This window comes from Carassius carassius, chromosome 26 (genome assembly GCF_963082965.1).
Source record: "Carassius carassius chromosome 26, fCarCar2.1, whole genome shotgun sequence".
In the NCBI taxonomy this organism is placed as follows: Eukaryota; Metazoa; Chordata; class Actinopteri; order Cypriniformes; family Cyprinidae; genus Carassius; species Carassius carassius.
Window position 1 is genome coordinate 16,010,833 of NC_081780.1, and position 14,436 is coordinate 16,025,268.

At 38.3% G+C, this 14,436-nt stretch overlaps 2 protein-coding genes across 8 annotated transcripts in view; both read right to left on the bottom strand.

Annotated features, from left to right (window-relative positions):
- Positions 1 to 2,340, bottom strand: part of LOC132105892 (carboxypeptidase M-like) — a 51,739-nt gene extending 49,399 nt beyond the window's left edge. For both annotated transcript variants that reach the window (XM_059511372.1, XM_059511374.1), the window contains exons 1-2: positions 2,192 to 2,340; positions 1,023 to 1,227 (exon numbers count right to left, since the gene is read on the bottom strand). In XM_059511372.1, the coding sequence (XP_059367355.1) occupies positions 1,023 to 1,188 (166 nt within the window). In that variant the 5' untranslated portion in view covers positions 1,189 to 1,227; positions 2,192 to 2,340. The remainder of the gene's footprint in view (positions 1 to 1,022; positions 1,228 to 2,191) is intronic.
- A 3,794-nt stretch (positions 2,341 to 6,134) lies between these two features.
- Positions 6,135 to 14,436, bottom strand: part of usp6nl (USP6 N-terminal like) — a 54,570-nt gene continuing 46,268 nt past the window's right edge. For all 6 annotated transcript variants that reach the window (XM_059511378.1, XM_059511377.1, XM_059511379.1 and 3 more), the window contains 7 exons: positions 14,354 to 14,402; positions 14,054 to 14,174; positions 13,803 to 13,897; positions 11,239 to 11,304; positions 11,013 to 11,112; positions 10,633 to 10,785; positions 6,135 to 8,137 (listed from right to left, as the gene is read on the bottom strand). In XM_059511378.1, coding sequence (XP_059367361.1) covers positions 6,747 to 8,137; positions 10,633 to 10,785; positions 11,013 to 11,112; positions 11,239 to 11,304; positions 13,803 to 13,897; positions 14,054 to 14,174; positions 14,354 to 14,402 — 1,975 coding nt within the window. In that variant the 3' untranslated portion in view covers positions 6,135 to 6,746. The remainder of the gene's footprint in view (positions 8,138 to 10,632; positions 10,786 to 11,012; positions 11,113 to 11,238; positions 11,305 to 13,802; positions 13,898 to 14,053; positions 14,175 to 14,353; positions 14,403 to 14,436) is intronic.

Sequence of the window (14,436 nt, forward strand, 5' to 3'; positions counted from 1 at the left end):
ACTAAACCTGCCTGGAACACAGTATAAAGTCTGCACGGCTCCTGCCCTCCAGGAATTGTGTTTGACACCCCTGATCTAGAAACTCACAGCCTTGTTTCCTTCAATATGGCATCTAACCTGATTAATGTCTATTCAGACCTCAATAGCAAATTATATTGCTTTTCTACAATCGTTTTAAAAAAAAGGGCAGGGGTGGACAAAAAAACAAACATAAGGGTTATATTAACATAAGTACATCTCCAAGCAACATGCTGTAAACCTGAATTTTTTTTTTAATTAAAATAAAAAATAAAAACCTACCGCTGTGTGGTTGTAACCTACAAAAATATTAGCTGGAAATCCTACACTTTTCATTCCATTGATTTTTCATTCCAAAGCAACATGGAGCAGGACATCATAACTCATTTGTCTGTCCAAAAAATTGTTGAACGTGTTAATATCTTTTAAAATTATTATTAAGTTTAAACATCTTAACTTTTTGCTTTAACTTTATTGCTACTTTTTTATGTACCCTGGCTATCTTTGTAAACCAATAAAACCAATAAATGACACGCCAAAAAAAGTCACATGCCCACAAGTCTAGAGTGACCACGTCTTAATACACAGACTGACATTCTCGGTCTTGAACTTACAAACACAAACAATATAAACAGTGAGTCCCACTGCCGAGGGATTACCTAACCAGAACTAACCATTTTATGCATGTATAAATAAACAAATTAAAAGTTACCTAGTTCAGTTTTTTCCAACCTGCAGAAGCACTCTGCTGCTGCTGTTTGTAGACTCATACAAAAAAATAAAAATATTTGTTGCGCAATAAGCTCTCTGATGGACAGCCAGGTTATAAGTTTGAACCGGTTGCTTGCATGCATCTGCGACCATATGCCTGTCCTCAAACTGTATCACACCGTGTGCTCTTCTTATGTAAGAATACATACTGTACAGGCAGAGAAGAGTTCAACTCATGGATGATAAATATAGGAAAATATTGTCAGGTTAATGCCGCACCACAGCTTGTTTACCTTCAACGGACTTTCCGATACTGTGTAGATGTGTGATATCAGGAAACCTCCTGTTGACGTCTTTCAAATACTGCTCCATTTCCATGCTGTTATGATAGCGAAACTCCAGACCGTGAATGGATGACAGCCAGGGCCATAAGAACAGGCAGAGCGTGAAGACGGACATCCTTTGAGCCGACACAACTGAAGAGTGTGGAAAACTTTTCTAGAAAACAAACAGAGAAGACAATGACGTTATGTGTCCTTATCTTGATTCATTTAACTGGAGTATATTGTCTGTCAATATGGATACATATTTATAAAGCCTTGAGGGATGGAAAAACATTCAATAAACATGTTTCTTTATATGCCAGGTGTGTACTAATTTCCAAAAATGCAATCTCGATAGGCAGCTCACTAGGAAATAATTTGATATACAGTATGGACAGAAGAACCCAATGCTGTCTATGTAATATAACCAACAAATATTCAGAATTGCCCTTTTTTAAAATAATTCTGAGCATTATATCTGCCTAATTTGTTTTTGGTGCCTGCTTTGTAGGCATCATTACTTACCATAATTAATATTATCCATCTATCTATGCCTCATCCTTACAAAATGCACTGTGGTGGCAACATTGAAACACGTATATATCAATACAATTGTACTGACTTTACTATATTCACATAGTATTTCACGGTACTTAAAATATGGCATGTTTGTGTTCACATCCACAACATGATGGTGTTGCACCTAACAGGTCAGCAGTAATCTAATATGCTTTAAACAGCAGTAATGTAATATGCTTTCAGGTCAAGGTTAATGTTTGTTTGTTTTTAAATGTCAGCCTTTTCTAGGATAATTTTTTTTGTGTGTATTTGCTGAGGACAATAAGGCACCTATGATTGTCATAATTGCAAATTTATGAATAAGGTTAGTAGGTCATTATTCTTTACATATTTGTGGTGCAGCATATATGTATGCACACAAAGTCATAGCAGTGTGTATAAACAGACTACAGTATCAACAAATAATTAAAACCACCATTGTGCTCTTCAATTATAAATAAAACATGACATGATTTATAAAAGAAGAAACAAACTGCATTACTTCATAAAGTAGACTACTAATTACCCAAACAACTCGAGACGTTGTACTTAGTAATAATGAGAGTAAACGAGCAGCTTACCTCTCGCGCGTTCCCTGGGACTGTTTAGGTCCTTCTCCTGTTCGTCCAGTTACTCTCTTGTCATAATATCTTACAAGATGATGTAAATAAAGTGCATACGTTGTCGTCCCGCTCGCGTCATTGATGAAATGAAGGTGTCTCGTTCCATACCGCAGTGAGTTTAACCGACTCCAACCTCGTGTGTGTTTGGTGCAACTGTAGTGACTAATGAGAGGAGGCGGAGCGCTCACTCACACACTCACACACACACGCACACTGTCTGAATCAATGACACTTTAACATAACTTAATTGGGGTGTTCGGTGAACTACTGTTTATTAATCTGTTTATTAACATTCAGTTTCAAATGTACGTCATACACGTACAGCGACAGGTATCATCTGAAAGCTATTTGCATATTCCAGTACTGCGTGCGTGAAATCTTGACCATTCCAATTTGCACATTCTGCTGCTACTGACTGTCACAATGACCCTCACCAATCACCATACTACTGACTATTTTCGGTGAAAATCATAAGCTTAAAAACAATGCATATAATAAAACAATAAAATATAAAAAAAAAACTACATTCAAAATTTTAACAATTGCTATGAACAACATAACAAACACCATATAAGAGAGGAACACAAAGAAGAACGGAAGGAAAATGCTTTGCTGCCAAAATGCTTCATTTTAGGCTAATCAGAAGCAGATGTGTATGTTGTCCAAAAGATCACATAAATACATCACAGTGTAGTTACAAATGAACTTGACATTTGCATTGCCTCCTGATCTAAAAACTGGACCAGTGCTTAAGCTTTAAGTGAATAAACTTTAAGAGCGCCCTACAAGGAAAAGATCCTTTATCAACAAACTTAATCTTGACCTATGTTTTTAAAGAAAACCGGTGACACAAGTACAGTGTTTGCCTTTTTTTTCAATACTGGAAGGTGCCCTGAATTCCAGCCCATGACATGTCATCATACGTGAGTCATGTCTAAAGAAGGATGTCACTTTAACTGATCTATAATCTCCTCAAAAACTCCAAAATCTTTAACAGTAGCCTACCATTAAGGTACGGTCACAGACACGGTTGAAATCCAGACCTTTCAAAAGAGATCCATGCGACTGTGTATTTTGAATTTGGAGGGTAAAAGATTTCCACAGAGAGATTTCGCAAAGGACTCCAGCTGGTTACTCTAATTTGGCGCTCTGACCAACAGAAAGCTGCTTGGTTTGAAAGTGACTTCCATGTGAACTGTGCTTCATATATTTGTACACTATTGACATTACACCCTTTTTTGCCAGTAAAATGTCACCAAAATTTTGCAAACGCACCCAAACCTTAACCATAGTTGGTAAATTGCCGTGAGCAAAATCCAGTTATTTCAATAGGATTCCATGTGATTGGAATTTTGCATAGATTTCACAACAGGTTCAAGTTTGTGATGCAAATTTGGCACATTGACCAACAAAAAAGCTGCTTGGACTGAAAACGACTTCTTCATGAGCTACGCTTCACAGACTACATTGCTAAACTATTGACAATAAACAATTTTTTTTGGACATCACAAACACTTGCAAATGTGACCATACCTTTACTCCTAAAAATGGTCATATTCATCCTTGTTTGACGAATTTTCATGGACAAAATCCAGTCATATCAACAGCATTCCACACGATTGGGATTTTTGCATGAAGTTGAAAAAATCTTAAAATCTGTATCCATTCAAGCCTACAATACCAGTCTCGATGTAAAACCCCCTATAATAGCTCTTGCACATCATTATGTGCTGCGTGTGCAAAAGTGGGTTTATGCATGTGGTTATCTGTGTGCTCAGACGTCTGGAGGTGTTCACCGGAATGTGTCTGTAAACATCCACATCTGACAAGAGGTTGTAAGTTATGTATGTTACATAGTTTACAAGTACAGTACCTTAAGAAAATAAATAAGCCAAATTAACCAACAAAATGAAATGTCATTTACAGTTATGGTATCTATGAAATGTCACATTTTTTCAAATACTTTAAATGAAATTTCTAAAAAGAAAAATCAGCTTAATCTTGACCAGTAAGACCAGCGAATAAACCTGATTTCTGTTTCTTTGGGTTGGCCTTGCTCTTTATTTGGCCACTGGCCAGCTCATATTTAGGTCAATCTTTCTAAACAATGGGTTGCGTCAAACAAATTTGGACAGAGCAATAATCAACAGATCAATCCTCTAGTGAACGCTGACAGGACGCCCATGAATTATGTCATTTTAAACACTCAACAACAAATAGTTTCCAGTGACCTGAAGGCAAAATCTTCTCCTCTAGTCATCTCCTCTTTGTTCCAGAAAATAGTATACACATATACAGTTTCATTTCAACACCTTGTGTCTCTGTTCTTAGCTTTTAGGAAATTAAATTTTCCTGATGTGGCTTAAGTTAACTGTTTTCATAATAAATGAGTGAAACAGCTGTATAATTAAACTGAACAGTTTCCATATCTATGTTCGGCAGAGATAAAGAAGTCATGAGGACTGGAAACAATGGCCTGTCTGTATCATGAAATAAAAAACATCAATCACTCTTATCATCATGCCCAGGCAACACATATTGTCTAGTTGTCAACGCGATGCACTGTTTTGAAAATAACTATGAAACATTTCCATATGGAAGCTTTATTAGTAAGTTTGTCTTAGAATTGAGACCATGACTCTTTAAATTGAAAAGGTTTTGACCAAAATGTTCAGTCTAGTGGGTGAAAAACTCAGGCTTTGCCATCTGGGCCTGCAGTTTATTTTCAGTAGAGTCAATAAAGTCATATATAATGAAGATTAAACTTTTATATTGAGCTTTGTTCTGAATAAAATCCTGCACCAGCCTTACCTACTTCATGAATTGTTAAGTTTGAAATAGATCTCTGGTATCAAATAGCACAATATGTTTAAGCAGAAAGAGACATCTGGTGGCTGTAAGAAGAGCATGCATCCAAATATTTAGCAGTCTTTCGAATTTGAACTACTTATTATACTGCAATGACAAGCCTGGTTCAAGAAAACAATTCGGTGCTAGAGCAGTGAATAAATTAGCTTGCTTGTCCATGAATAAGACATGGGAATAAATTGATAGGATTCTGAATAGCAGACAAGATAACAAAGGGATACATAAGGAGTGTGTGTTTTAATAGGAAATAATTCATCTACTACATGTTCAGTAGCAAACATATCTGTGTGTACAAATGAATGAATGAATTGGTAGTATTGTCATGCCATATAATCAAGTCAAGTTGGCCATAAAAAAATAAATAAAATAAAACAAGTATACGTCAAGGAACATGGCAAGTGATGTTTAGTGAATAATGTTAAGATGATAAAATGATAAACACAGGTCTACCTAATATGCATGTGGTTGGAGGAAACAATGCTGGTAAAGGTTCCAACTGATTTTACCAACAGATCCTCAGTGAGATGTTTTTGTTAAACTTAAATTTGATAATCTGTTGTAAAATAAAATAAAATAAAAAATTATAATAAATTGATAATTTAAAGAATTCCACTGGGTAACAGCACAGGTACAACCAACTTTACACAGCAACTGCATGCTACAAACTACCAGCCATATTATTGAATTATTGGATAGATTTTTGATACAGTAACTACTTGTATAACTTGCACTAGGCGTCACAGACATACATTCTTCAGATGAATTTGTGTAAATTGTGCCACTCTAACTGCCCCAGTTTACTTAAATGCACCCTTTGTTAAAGACTTCTCTTAATGACAGTAAAACAGTGTTGTAATATTCTGCTTGCTACATCCAAGGAAGCTTTCAAAATTTTCATCAAGCTCTGGTATTTGTTGGTCTTTATTAATCAGTTATTAATCTGTTACCTCAATGAAATGAAAATATTAGATCTACTTGCTGGTCAGTGCAACAGATTTTGAGAACGCACATACCTCTTAATATTCCCTTTCAATTTAAGATTACATATCTGCATTTTATATATAACCTCAAAAAACAAACCTTACAAACAAGGTTTTTACTTTCACTTGAACACTGTAGTGCTGCATTGAAATGTTCTGTCCAACAGTGTTTACGTTCACTGTTAGCTGTTTGTAATTTACATATCTAACCTAGACAAATCTTTGTTCTTATAAAATATATTCACAATCAAGGAATAAAGTGTCCTCTAAAACATGCTTATGTCTGAAATGCATTAAAAAAATAGATGATTGATCATTAACTGAGTTTGTCCATATGAAAAAGACTCTCCATAACCCTCTATTTAAATATCTCAGTGTGCTAACCAAAGAAAAAAAAATCTCTCTTTGCACATTTAAGCTTTGTTATATTACTCACATCGCCAGTTAATGGTTATATTACGGACAGAAATGTACAAACAAAAGCAACAGTAAATTCTTCAGTCATCAGTACAAATGCCTGAAAATGGCAACTCTTGTGTGGTAAGACTTGCCAGACAAATGAACAAACAAACAAACAAACAAAAACGAACGCAAAAACATTAAACCAACACAAAACTGCTTGCTAGCCATCACTCATACAGTGTATCCCTCTATCTCAGTCCCTCTTAGAGCAGCATGGACTCCTGCATTGCAAAGGCCTCCTGCGCCTGCCTGTAGTGTGTTCCTCCGAACAGCGGGGGGAGCTGTTGTCTTCCAGAGTGCTCTTGGTAGGGTCCTCTGAAATGGAGCACAGCATCCGAGATATTTGCAGGGGCGAAGTTAAACTCCTGAACGGGGTGAATGGGAGAGAGCTGAGCTTTCTGGAAGCTGGGAGATCGAGGTAGTCCCACAGGAGATCGTGGAGGCCCCATGTCCCCATACCAGCCCTCTCTCCGTCTGTGTGGCTCATAACGCAGTTCTGTGGGCGGGTAAGCTGGAGAGCCCATCAGTCGGGTGGGTTGTCGCATGTTATACCCACCCTCTTCAACACTGTCTTTCTGGGACGGAAGCTCGACAGGAGCAATCCTGAGAGGGGGCATGTTTGGGGGTGGCCGTCGGTAGGTTAAGTAGCTGTTGTTCATCAGCATTTTCTCTGGTGAAGGGTTAGACGAGCCACGTCCCGTAGTTGCATGAAGTTGCTCAGTGAATGGCTGGCCATATAGTCTATCCTCCGACTGAGAATCTGAAATGTAGGGAGTGTATACAGGAATCATGCCGGGTGGGTAGTGCAAAGGTGCACGGGTTTCTGGTTTGCTCTGTTTGGGCATTCTAAAGGGAGAGACACCAGTTCCATCACTAGGGGGGCAGGTGGGACTTCCCTGTCTCAAAGAAGGTCCGGCGTATGGTCGGGAGGGGGGGCGAGAGGGTGGTTTCTCAAGCTCTATATTCTCCATAACCCCTCCGTCTGGTCCTGGGACATTGTCGTATTGCGAGGCGTTGGAGGCACGGTTTGAGCCTGGAACAAATGCTTGTGAACGGGGTCGACGCTGTTCCCCGGTGGCCTCCTCTGGAGTTGGGGAGCTGGGCGAGGGTGGAACACCCATAGTTAGACTCGACTGGCTTTCCCGAAGTGCTGCATTCTTGACTGCTTCTAGTTTGTCCCCTGAAGGCTTGACCCAACGAGGTCCAATGTCCCTGCGCATACTGGATCTAGCATTGGAGTTGTGATTTGCCTGGTTCTTGGACAGTGCCTTCCCACCAGCTGTTGCGCTGCTATGGGTTGGGACCCGTTCCTTTTGAGTGTCCACACCACGTCCATTCCTCTCTCTCTTGTCTGGATGAGGCACCTTGTCCAGGGAGCTGGGTGGCCGACTTTCTTGGTCCCTCTCTGGTGTTCCATCAGTGACCGGACCAGACTCTGCTTGTTTACTGATACTTGTGGCAGGGCTTGAACCACGAGGGGGAAGTCCCTCAACTGTCTTCCTGACCGACTGCCCGTTAGCCACATGATTCGCAAATCCTGGAGGCTCTGGAGGAAGTTGACCTAATGGTTTCTTAGGAAACTCATCCTCCTTACCTGCACATGTGATAGAGGAATAGCCAATCAGTGCTAACATTTGTACAGAAATGTCAAGTATTAAAGACCCCATGAAATTGAAACTTTATAAAAAAAATTATCATCATTAAAAATGTGCAATCTCTCTTTTCATTTGAAACAGCTCAAAACATTGATGACTCCTCTTGCACATAAAAATTTCTGACCAATAAAATGCTCTCTTCTGGAAAACCGCATTTCATGGAGTCTTTAAACCAGGGGTCTCCAAACTCGGTCCTGGAGGGCCAGTGTCCTGCAGAGTTAAGCTCCAACCCTAATTAAACACACCTGAATCTAGGCCTGTTTCCGAAATCGCCCCCTTCACGCACAAATAGGACACTATTTGAAGAAACAGCCATTTGTAGTGGTGTTCGAAACTGTAGTGGACATTCTTGAGTGCACTCTTTCATTCCTACAATGCAATGCAAAAGCAAGTGTACAACCATTGCACGCTCAACAGCTAGAGAATACCCATAATGCACTGTAAGAGTCGAGTGCGAATGAATTGCCATATCTCACCAGAACACAGCGCCTGCAGAAAAAATCATCCATCCATTCATTTTACATAGGACTCATCCATGGCATAATACAGTGTAATTAACACAGGAATAAATTAATTGAAAACTGATTATTAAACTGGGTTTTTAAATTAACTAGGGTTTATACATGATTTCCATGACAGAGATAAAGATAAATCCTTAAATCTTACTACTGGAGCTGCCAGTTTCACAGTTTGAATGATTATTAAACAAGCACAAACTACACAGAAGTGGCAGTCCTGCCGGTGCACTCATTGCCCAAATTCACTCTCTCATTTTAATTTACTCCAAGTAAGATAACTTAGTGACCTATAAGGAATAGTGAATGAGGGTTTAGGGGGCGATTTCGGATACAGACAAGGTTTTACTAGGCATACTAGAAACTTCTAGGCAGGTGTGTTGTGGGAAGTTGGAGCTAAACTCTGCAGAACACTGGGCCTCCAGGACTGAGTTTGGAGACCCTTGCTTTAAACCATCAGAATATGAACAAACACTGAAGTGCAAGACTCATGCAGCTGAATGTCTTTTAGAAAACCAAACTGCCAAATAAAACAAGAGTTACAGTTGACGCTTATTTCAAATAAAACCAAAGCACAAACATCCATGGCTGGTGTCAAATCAAAGCTCAGACTGGGAACACGGAGGAGTCAAGAAGCTAAAAATATGAATGAAAATATTATCACAACACTTACAGTTCAAGACTGACTGTGAACATATAAACCATGTGGAGAAAAGATGTGTTAGGTAACATTTTGGAACACACAGTATGTGCACAATATTCACGTTCGCAGTGAAGGAAACAGAAGAAAACGTCAAGGGAGTGATGAACGTTTACAAACAGATACTGATGGTTAGGGCGGATATTGGTGTGCATTGCGAAGGGGCTCGAGGAACGCAAACGTCAAAGACGCACAAACCCATTAACACTTCCAAAGGTGCTGGTTATCATATTTCGGGTCCAAAATTAAGATTTGCCAAGCTGACCCAATGGATGGCATGTACGTTTTAAATCAGAACTCGTTGTTCATGGTTTCTCATACAAGTCAAATCGAACAGAAGATTTGACTCCGAATTGATTTCTATATTTAGCATGTTGTTTAGCTAATGATGCAATACTCTATCATACAAAAATACCCATGTTAAAAGTATTTTTATTTCTCACTTTTGGTAGTGAATTATTCTAAGTGTGTTTATTATCAGCATTTCTGTCAGCTTAGAATATTTTTATTTATTATTATTTTTAGATTTTTTTTTTAAACAGGCTTTGTGTTGTGGGTGCAACTATGACAAGGTAGGCAGCTTATTAATATATATATATATATACACACACAGACACAAAGCGAAATAAGAAATATCTATGGTTCTCTATTCTCATCATCTACTTAATTAATTTTCCATTGTCAGATGTGGCAAAAAGTTAATATTGGACACTTTTATCTACTGACAAGTGTGTTATTTTATTTGCTTAAGTTAAATGTATTCATTTTAACCGTCTTTTTTACGTTTCTAACATACACCTCAACACATTTTTGTGACATTCTCAAAACAAACATTTTAAATAAATGAAACCCTCCAAATCCAGGTTTTGTGAAAGACAGAAAAACAAACGAGGTGAAAGAGACGTGTGCAGTGGGGCTAGACGAACGAATGATTGGTTGATTGACAGATAAAGTAGTCAGTGCATTTTTGCCCACCGGTTGGTTTTGTAGGTGGCTTGGGACCCCCCTTTCCCAGAACCACTAGTGTAAGCAGAGGCTATGTTTGAAGCGAAAGGGAGAGAACGCAGATTAGACAAACAGTACATAGCAGCAGTGAATGAGTGTGTGTTTGTGCGTGAGATAAAGGAACAGAGTCAGAGAGAGATTATCAGGAGACAGTATGTGCAGTAGGATGTGTCCCTCATTTTATGATTTCAGTGCATGTGTGTGTTTAAAGTACCTGGAAGTGGCAGCTCCAGTTTAGATCGTCTGAGTTCAGACATGGAATGTTGAAGCTGCTCTATCACAAAGTCATCCTCAAAAAAGAAATCCTTTGACAGAGTCACCTGCAGAAACTTCACAAGCTCCTCCATGGACAACTTCAAGAGGGTTTCTAACACACAAACACACAGAGAGCAATGAGAATACAAGTAGTTACAACTAGAATGGGACATTCAAAATCTTTGAATTATAAGAAGACTAATACACTAACTATAGCTAGTTACAATTATTATAGTCTATCCTGATCAAGTCCTTTCAGGGTTTATTTTGCACATTGATCATCCATTTGTATTTATTATGAATAATTTGTATTTATCTTTATAATATCAGAGTAATTACTTTTGTGGAGTTTGAGGATGGTATAGGACATTGCAGTTAGAACTCGCTCTCCTTCCAGAATATAGATGTCCCATATTCTCAATGTAAGTGTGAATGGAGTCTATTCAATAAAACACATATTAATGCAGTCAAATTAGTAAGGTTTCAAAATGAACAACAGATAATAATTCAACATAACATAATGATATGCTTGGATTTACTTAAATAACATTTAAAGAGTGCATACCCGATCCAAGAAACACTGGAAAAACCATTTCATAGTGTACAGGCTGGTGTACACCTCTTGATTATCCTGTAGAGGGAAGCAAAGGACAGGTATTGTACATGAATGACATCAAAACACACTTAAAAAACATTCACACACATATATACTATAGGCTACATAAAGGTGCTTCTCAATAAATTAGAATGTCGCGGAAAAGTTCATTTATTTCAGTAATTCAACTGAAATTGTGACACTCGTGTATTAAATAAATTCAACACACACAGACTTAAGTAGTTTAAGTATTTGGTTCTTTTCATTGTGATGATTTTGGCTCACATTTAACAAAAACCCACCAATTCACTATCTCAACAAATTAGAATACTTTATAAGACCAATAAAAAAAAACATTTAGTGAATTGTTGGCCTTCTGGAAAGTATGTTCATGTACTCAATACTTGGTAGGGGCTCCTTTTGCTTTAATTACTGCCTCAGTTCGGCGTGGCATGGAGGTGATCAGTTTGTGGCACTGATGAGGTGGTATGGAAGCCCAGGTTTCTTTGGCAGTGTCCTTCAGCTCATCTGCATTGTTTGGTCTCTTGATTCTCATCTTCCTCTCGGCAATACACCGTAGTTTCTCTCTGGGGTTCAGGTCTGGTGAGTTTGCTGGCCAGTCAATCACAACAACACCCCGGTCACCAATCTTCGGTGCTTTTGGCAGTGTGAGCAGGTGCCAAATCCTGCTGGAAAATGAAATCAGCATCTTCAAAAACTGGTCAGCAGAAGGAAGCATGAAGTGCTCCAGAATTTCTTGGTAAACGGGTGCAGTGACTTTGGTTTTTCAAAAAACACAATGGACCAACACCAGCAGATGTTATTGCACCCTAAATCATCACAGACTGTGGAAACTTAACACTGGAATTCAAGCAACTTGGACTATGAGCTTCTCCACCCTTCCTCCAGACTCTAGGACCTTGGTTTCCAAATGAAATACAAAACTTGCTCTCATCTGAAAAGAGGACTTTGGATCACTGGGCAACAGTCCAGTTGTTCTTCTCCTTAGCCCAGGCAAGGCTCCTCTGATGTTGTCTGTGGTTCAGGAGTGGCTTAACAAGAGGAATACATGAACTGTAGCCAAATTCCTTGACACGTCTGTGTGTGGTGGCTCTTGATGCCTTGACCCCAGCCTCAGTCCATTCCTTGTGAAGTTCTCTAAAATTCTTGAATCCAGTTTGCTTGACAATCGTCATAAGGCTGGGGTTCCCTCGGTTGGTTGTGCATCTTTTACTTCCACACTTTTTCTTTCCACTCAACTTTCTGTTAACATGCTTGGATACAGCACTCTGTGAACAGCCAGCTTATTGGCAATTCATTTTTTGTGACTTACACTCCTTGTGAAGGGTGTCAATGATTGACAGAGACCATTTTGAAGGCTTAGGAAACCTTTGCAGGTGTTTTGATTAGCTGATTGGCATGTCATCATATTCTAATTAGTTGAGATCATGAATTGGTGGGTTTTTGTTAAATGTGAGCCAAAATCATCACAATTAAAAGAACCAAAGACTTATACTACTTCAGTCTGTGTGAACTGAATTTATTTAATCATGAGTTTCACAATTTGCGTTGAATTACTGAAATAAATGAACTTGAGAAGCACCTGTACTAGTGTACAACATATGCCACATTATCTATTTATTTTAAACTTTATGTGAAAAAAAAAATGCATATATATATACTTTTACATAAAGTAGATACTTTTACATAAAGTATCAGTTTTCTCCATTAATTATTTGAGCCACTTTTGGCAATCTGATCAAATATTTAAGGGAGAAAAAATTATACTTGTTCATCATTCTTAAACTAAGAGCACACTGAGAGCTCTATAGCTATATACTGCAAATGTAGGTCATCCAGGTATCCTATGCATGCAGAAGATTCACATATTGTGCACAGTGTACATACTGCAAAAACAAGTGCAAGTACTATGGTTGTACAGCATACCATTTGGAACAAAGCCATGTGTTCTCTCTCTCTCTCTCTCTCTCTCACTCACACACACACACACACACACACACACTTTGAGTGAAAGCTTATCTTTCTCTTTTATCCTCTTCCTAATCCATTCACATCAAAGACTGTCGCTCTCTCACACACAAATAATTCATTAATTAATCCATCTCATTATTTATTAATTTTGCCTTTTATTAATTACTCTGCCCTTTAATGAATCCCAGGCTGGCATTTCTTTGTGAATTCTTTGTTACATCAGCGCTCAGCGTTGGCCAGCTGCTCAAGTTTGCTTGAAAAAAGACACCATTACACTGACAAATAAAGATTACAGACCAGAAGTGATGGAATATGAATCCAAAAATAAGACTGGATATGTAGCTTTTCAGACACTGAGAAAAATGTCATCTAGGACAAGCAGGACAAAATTAATCAGGACAAAACTAATATCAACACTATTAAAAAGTCTTATATGCAAGTAGTGTGTACCGTGATGTATTACAAGTGAAGTGGTTTAAAGTTCAGATGTCCCACTTTTTGAATGTACTGCATGATGTTTTGGAGGCGTTTGTCTGTCTTACTAGATGTTGTTTGAGCTTAGGCATCATCTTCTGCAGGATCCGGTCATGATGCTCCTGGAAGCGCATGAGTTTAGGGAACCCTGGTACAAAGAAACCTAGACAAACACAACATTTTTTACATTTAGAACAAAAATCATAAGCAAATTGCATGTTTACAATATACAGAACATAAAATGAATGTTGTAGCTCAGTGGTTTTGAGCAACAGTTGAACACTACTGTTCTAAAATGAGTAAAAGTGTGTGTGTGTACCATGCATGGCATGTTTCTGTCCAGACAGCAGTTTGACCAGTGCCCAGAAAGCATCTTCCTCATTCATATAGATGAGTAACAGAGCAGTGATCTGACTCATGCCCTGACAATAGCCCACCTCCTACACACACACACACACACACGAGAGAGAGAATCCATAGTGTGTAGGTTCTTTCCACACATAAATCAAGCACAAGCACATACCCATAAAAATTATTGGTACTGAGGTAGCATTTTAATTTAGTATTGTGTCATCAATTGGAATCAACATGGCAATATTTGTGGACATTTTTTACTCACCGTGTTATATACAGAATATGCTGTGAGTACATGAAACAGATCCTGCTGTCTAAAACACACAAACAGCACAAAATAGTAAATCA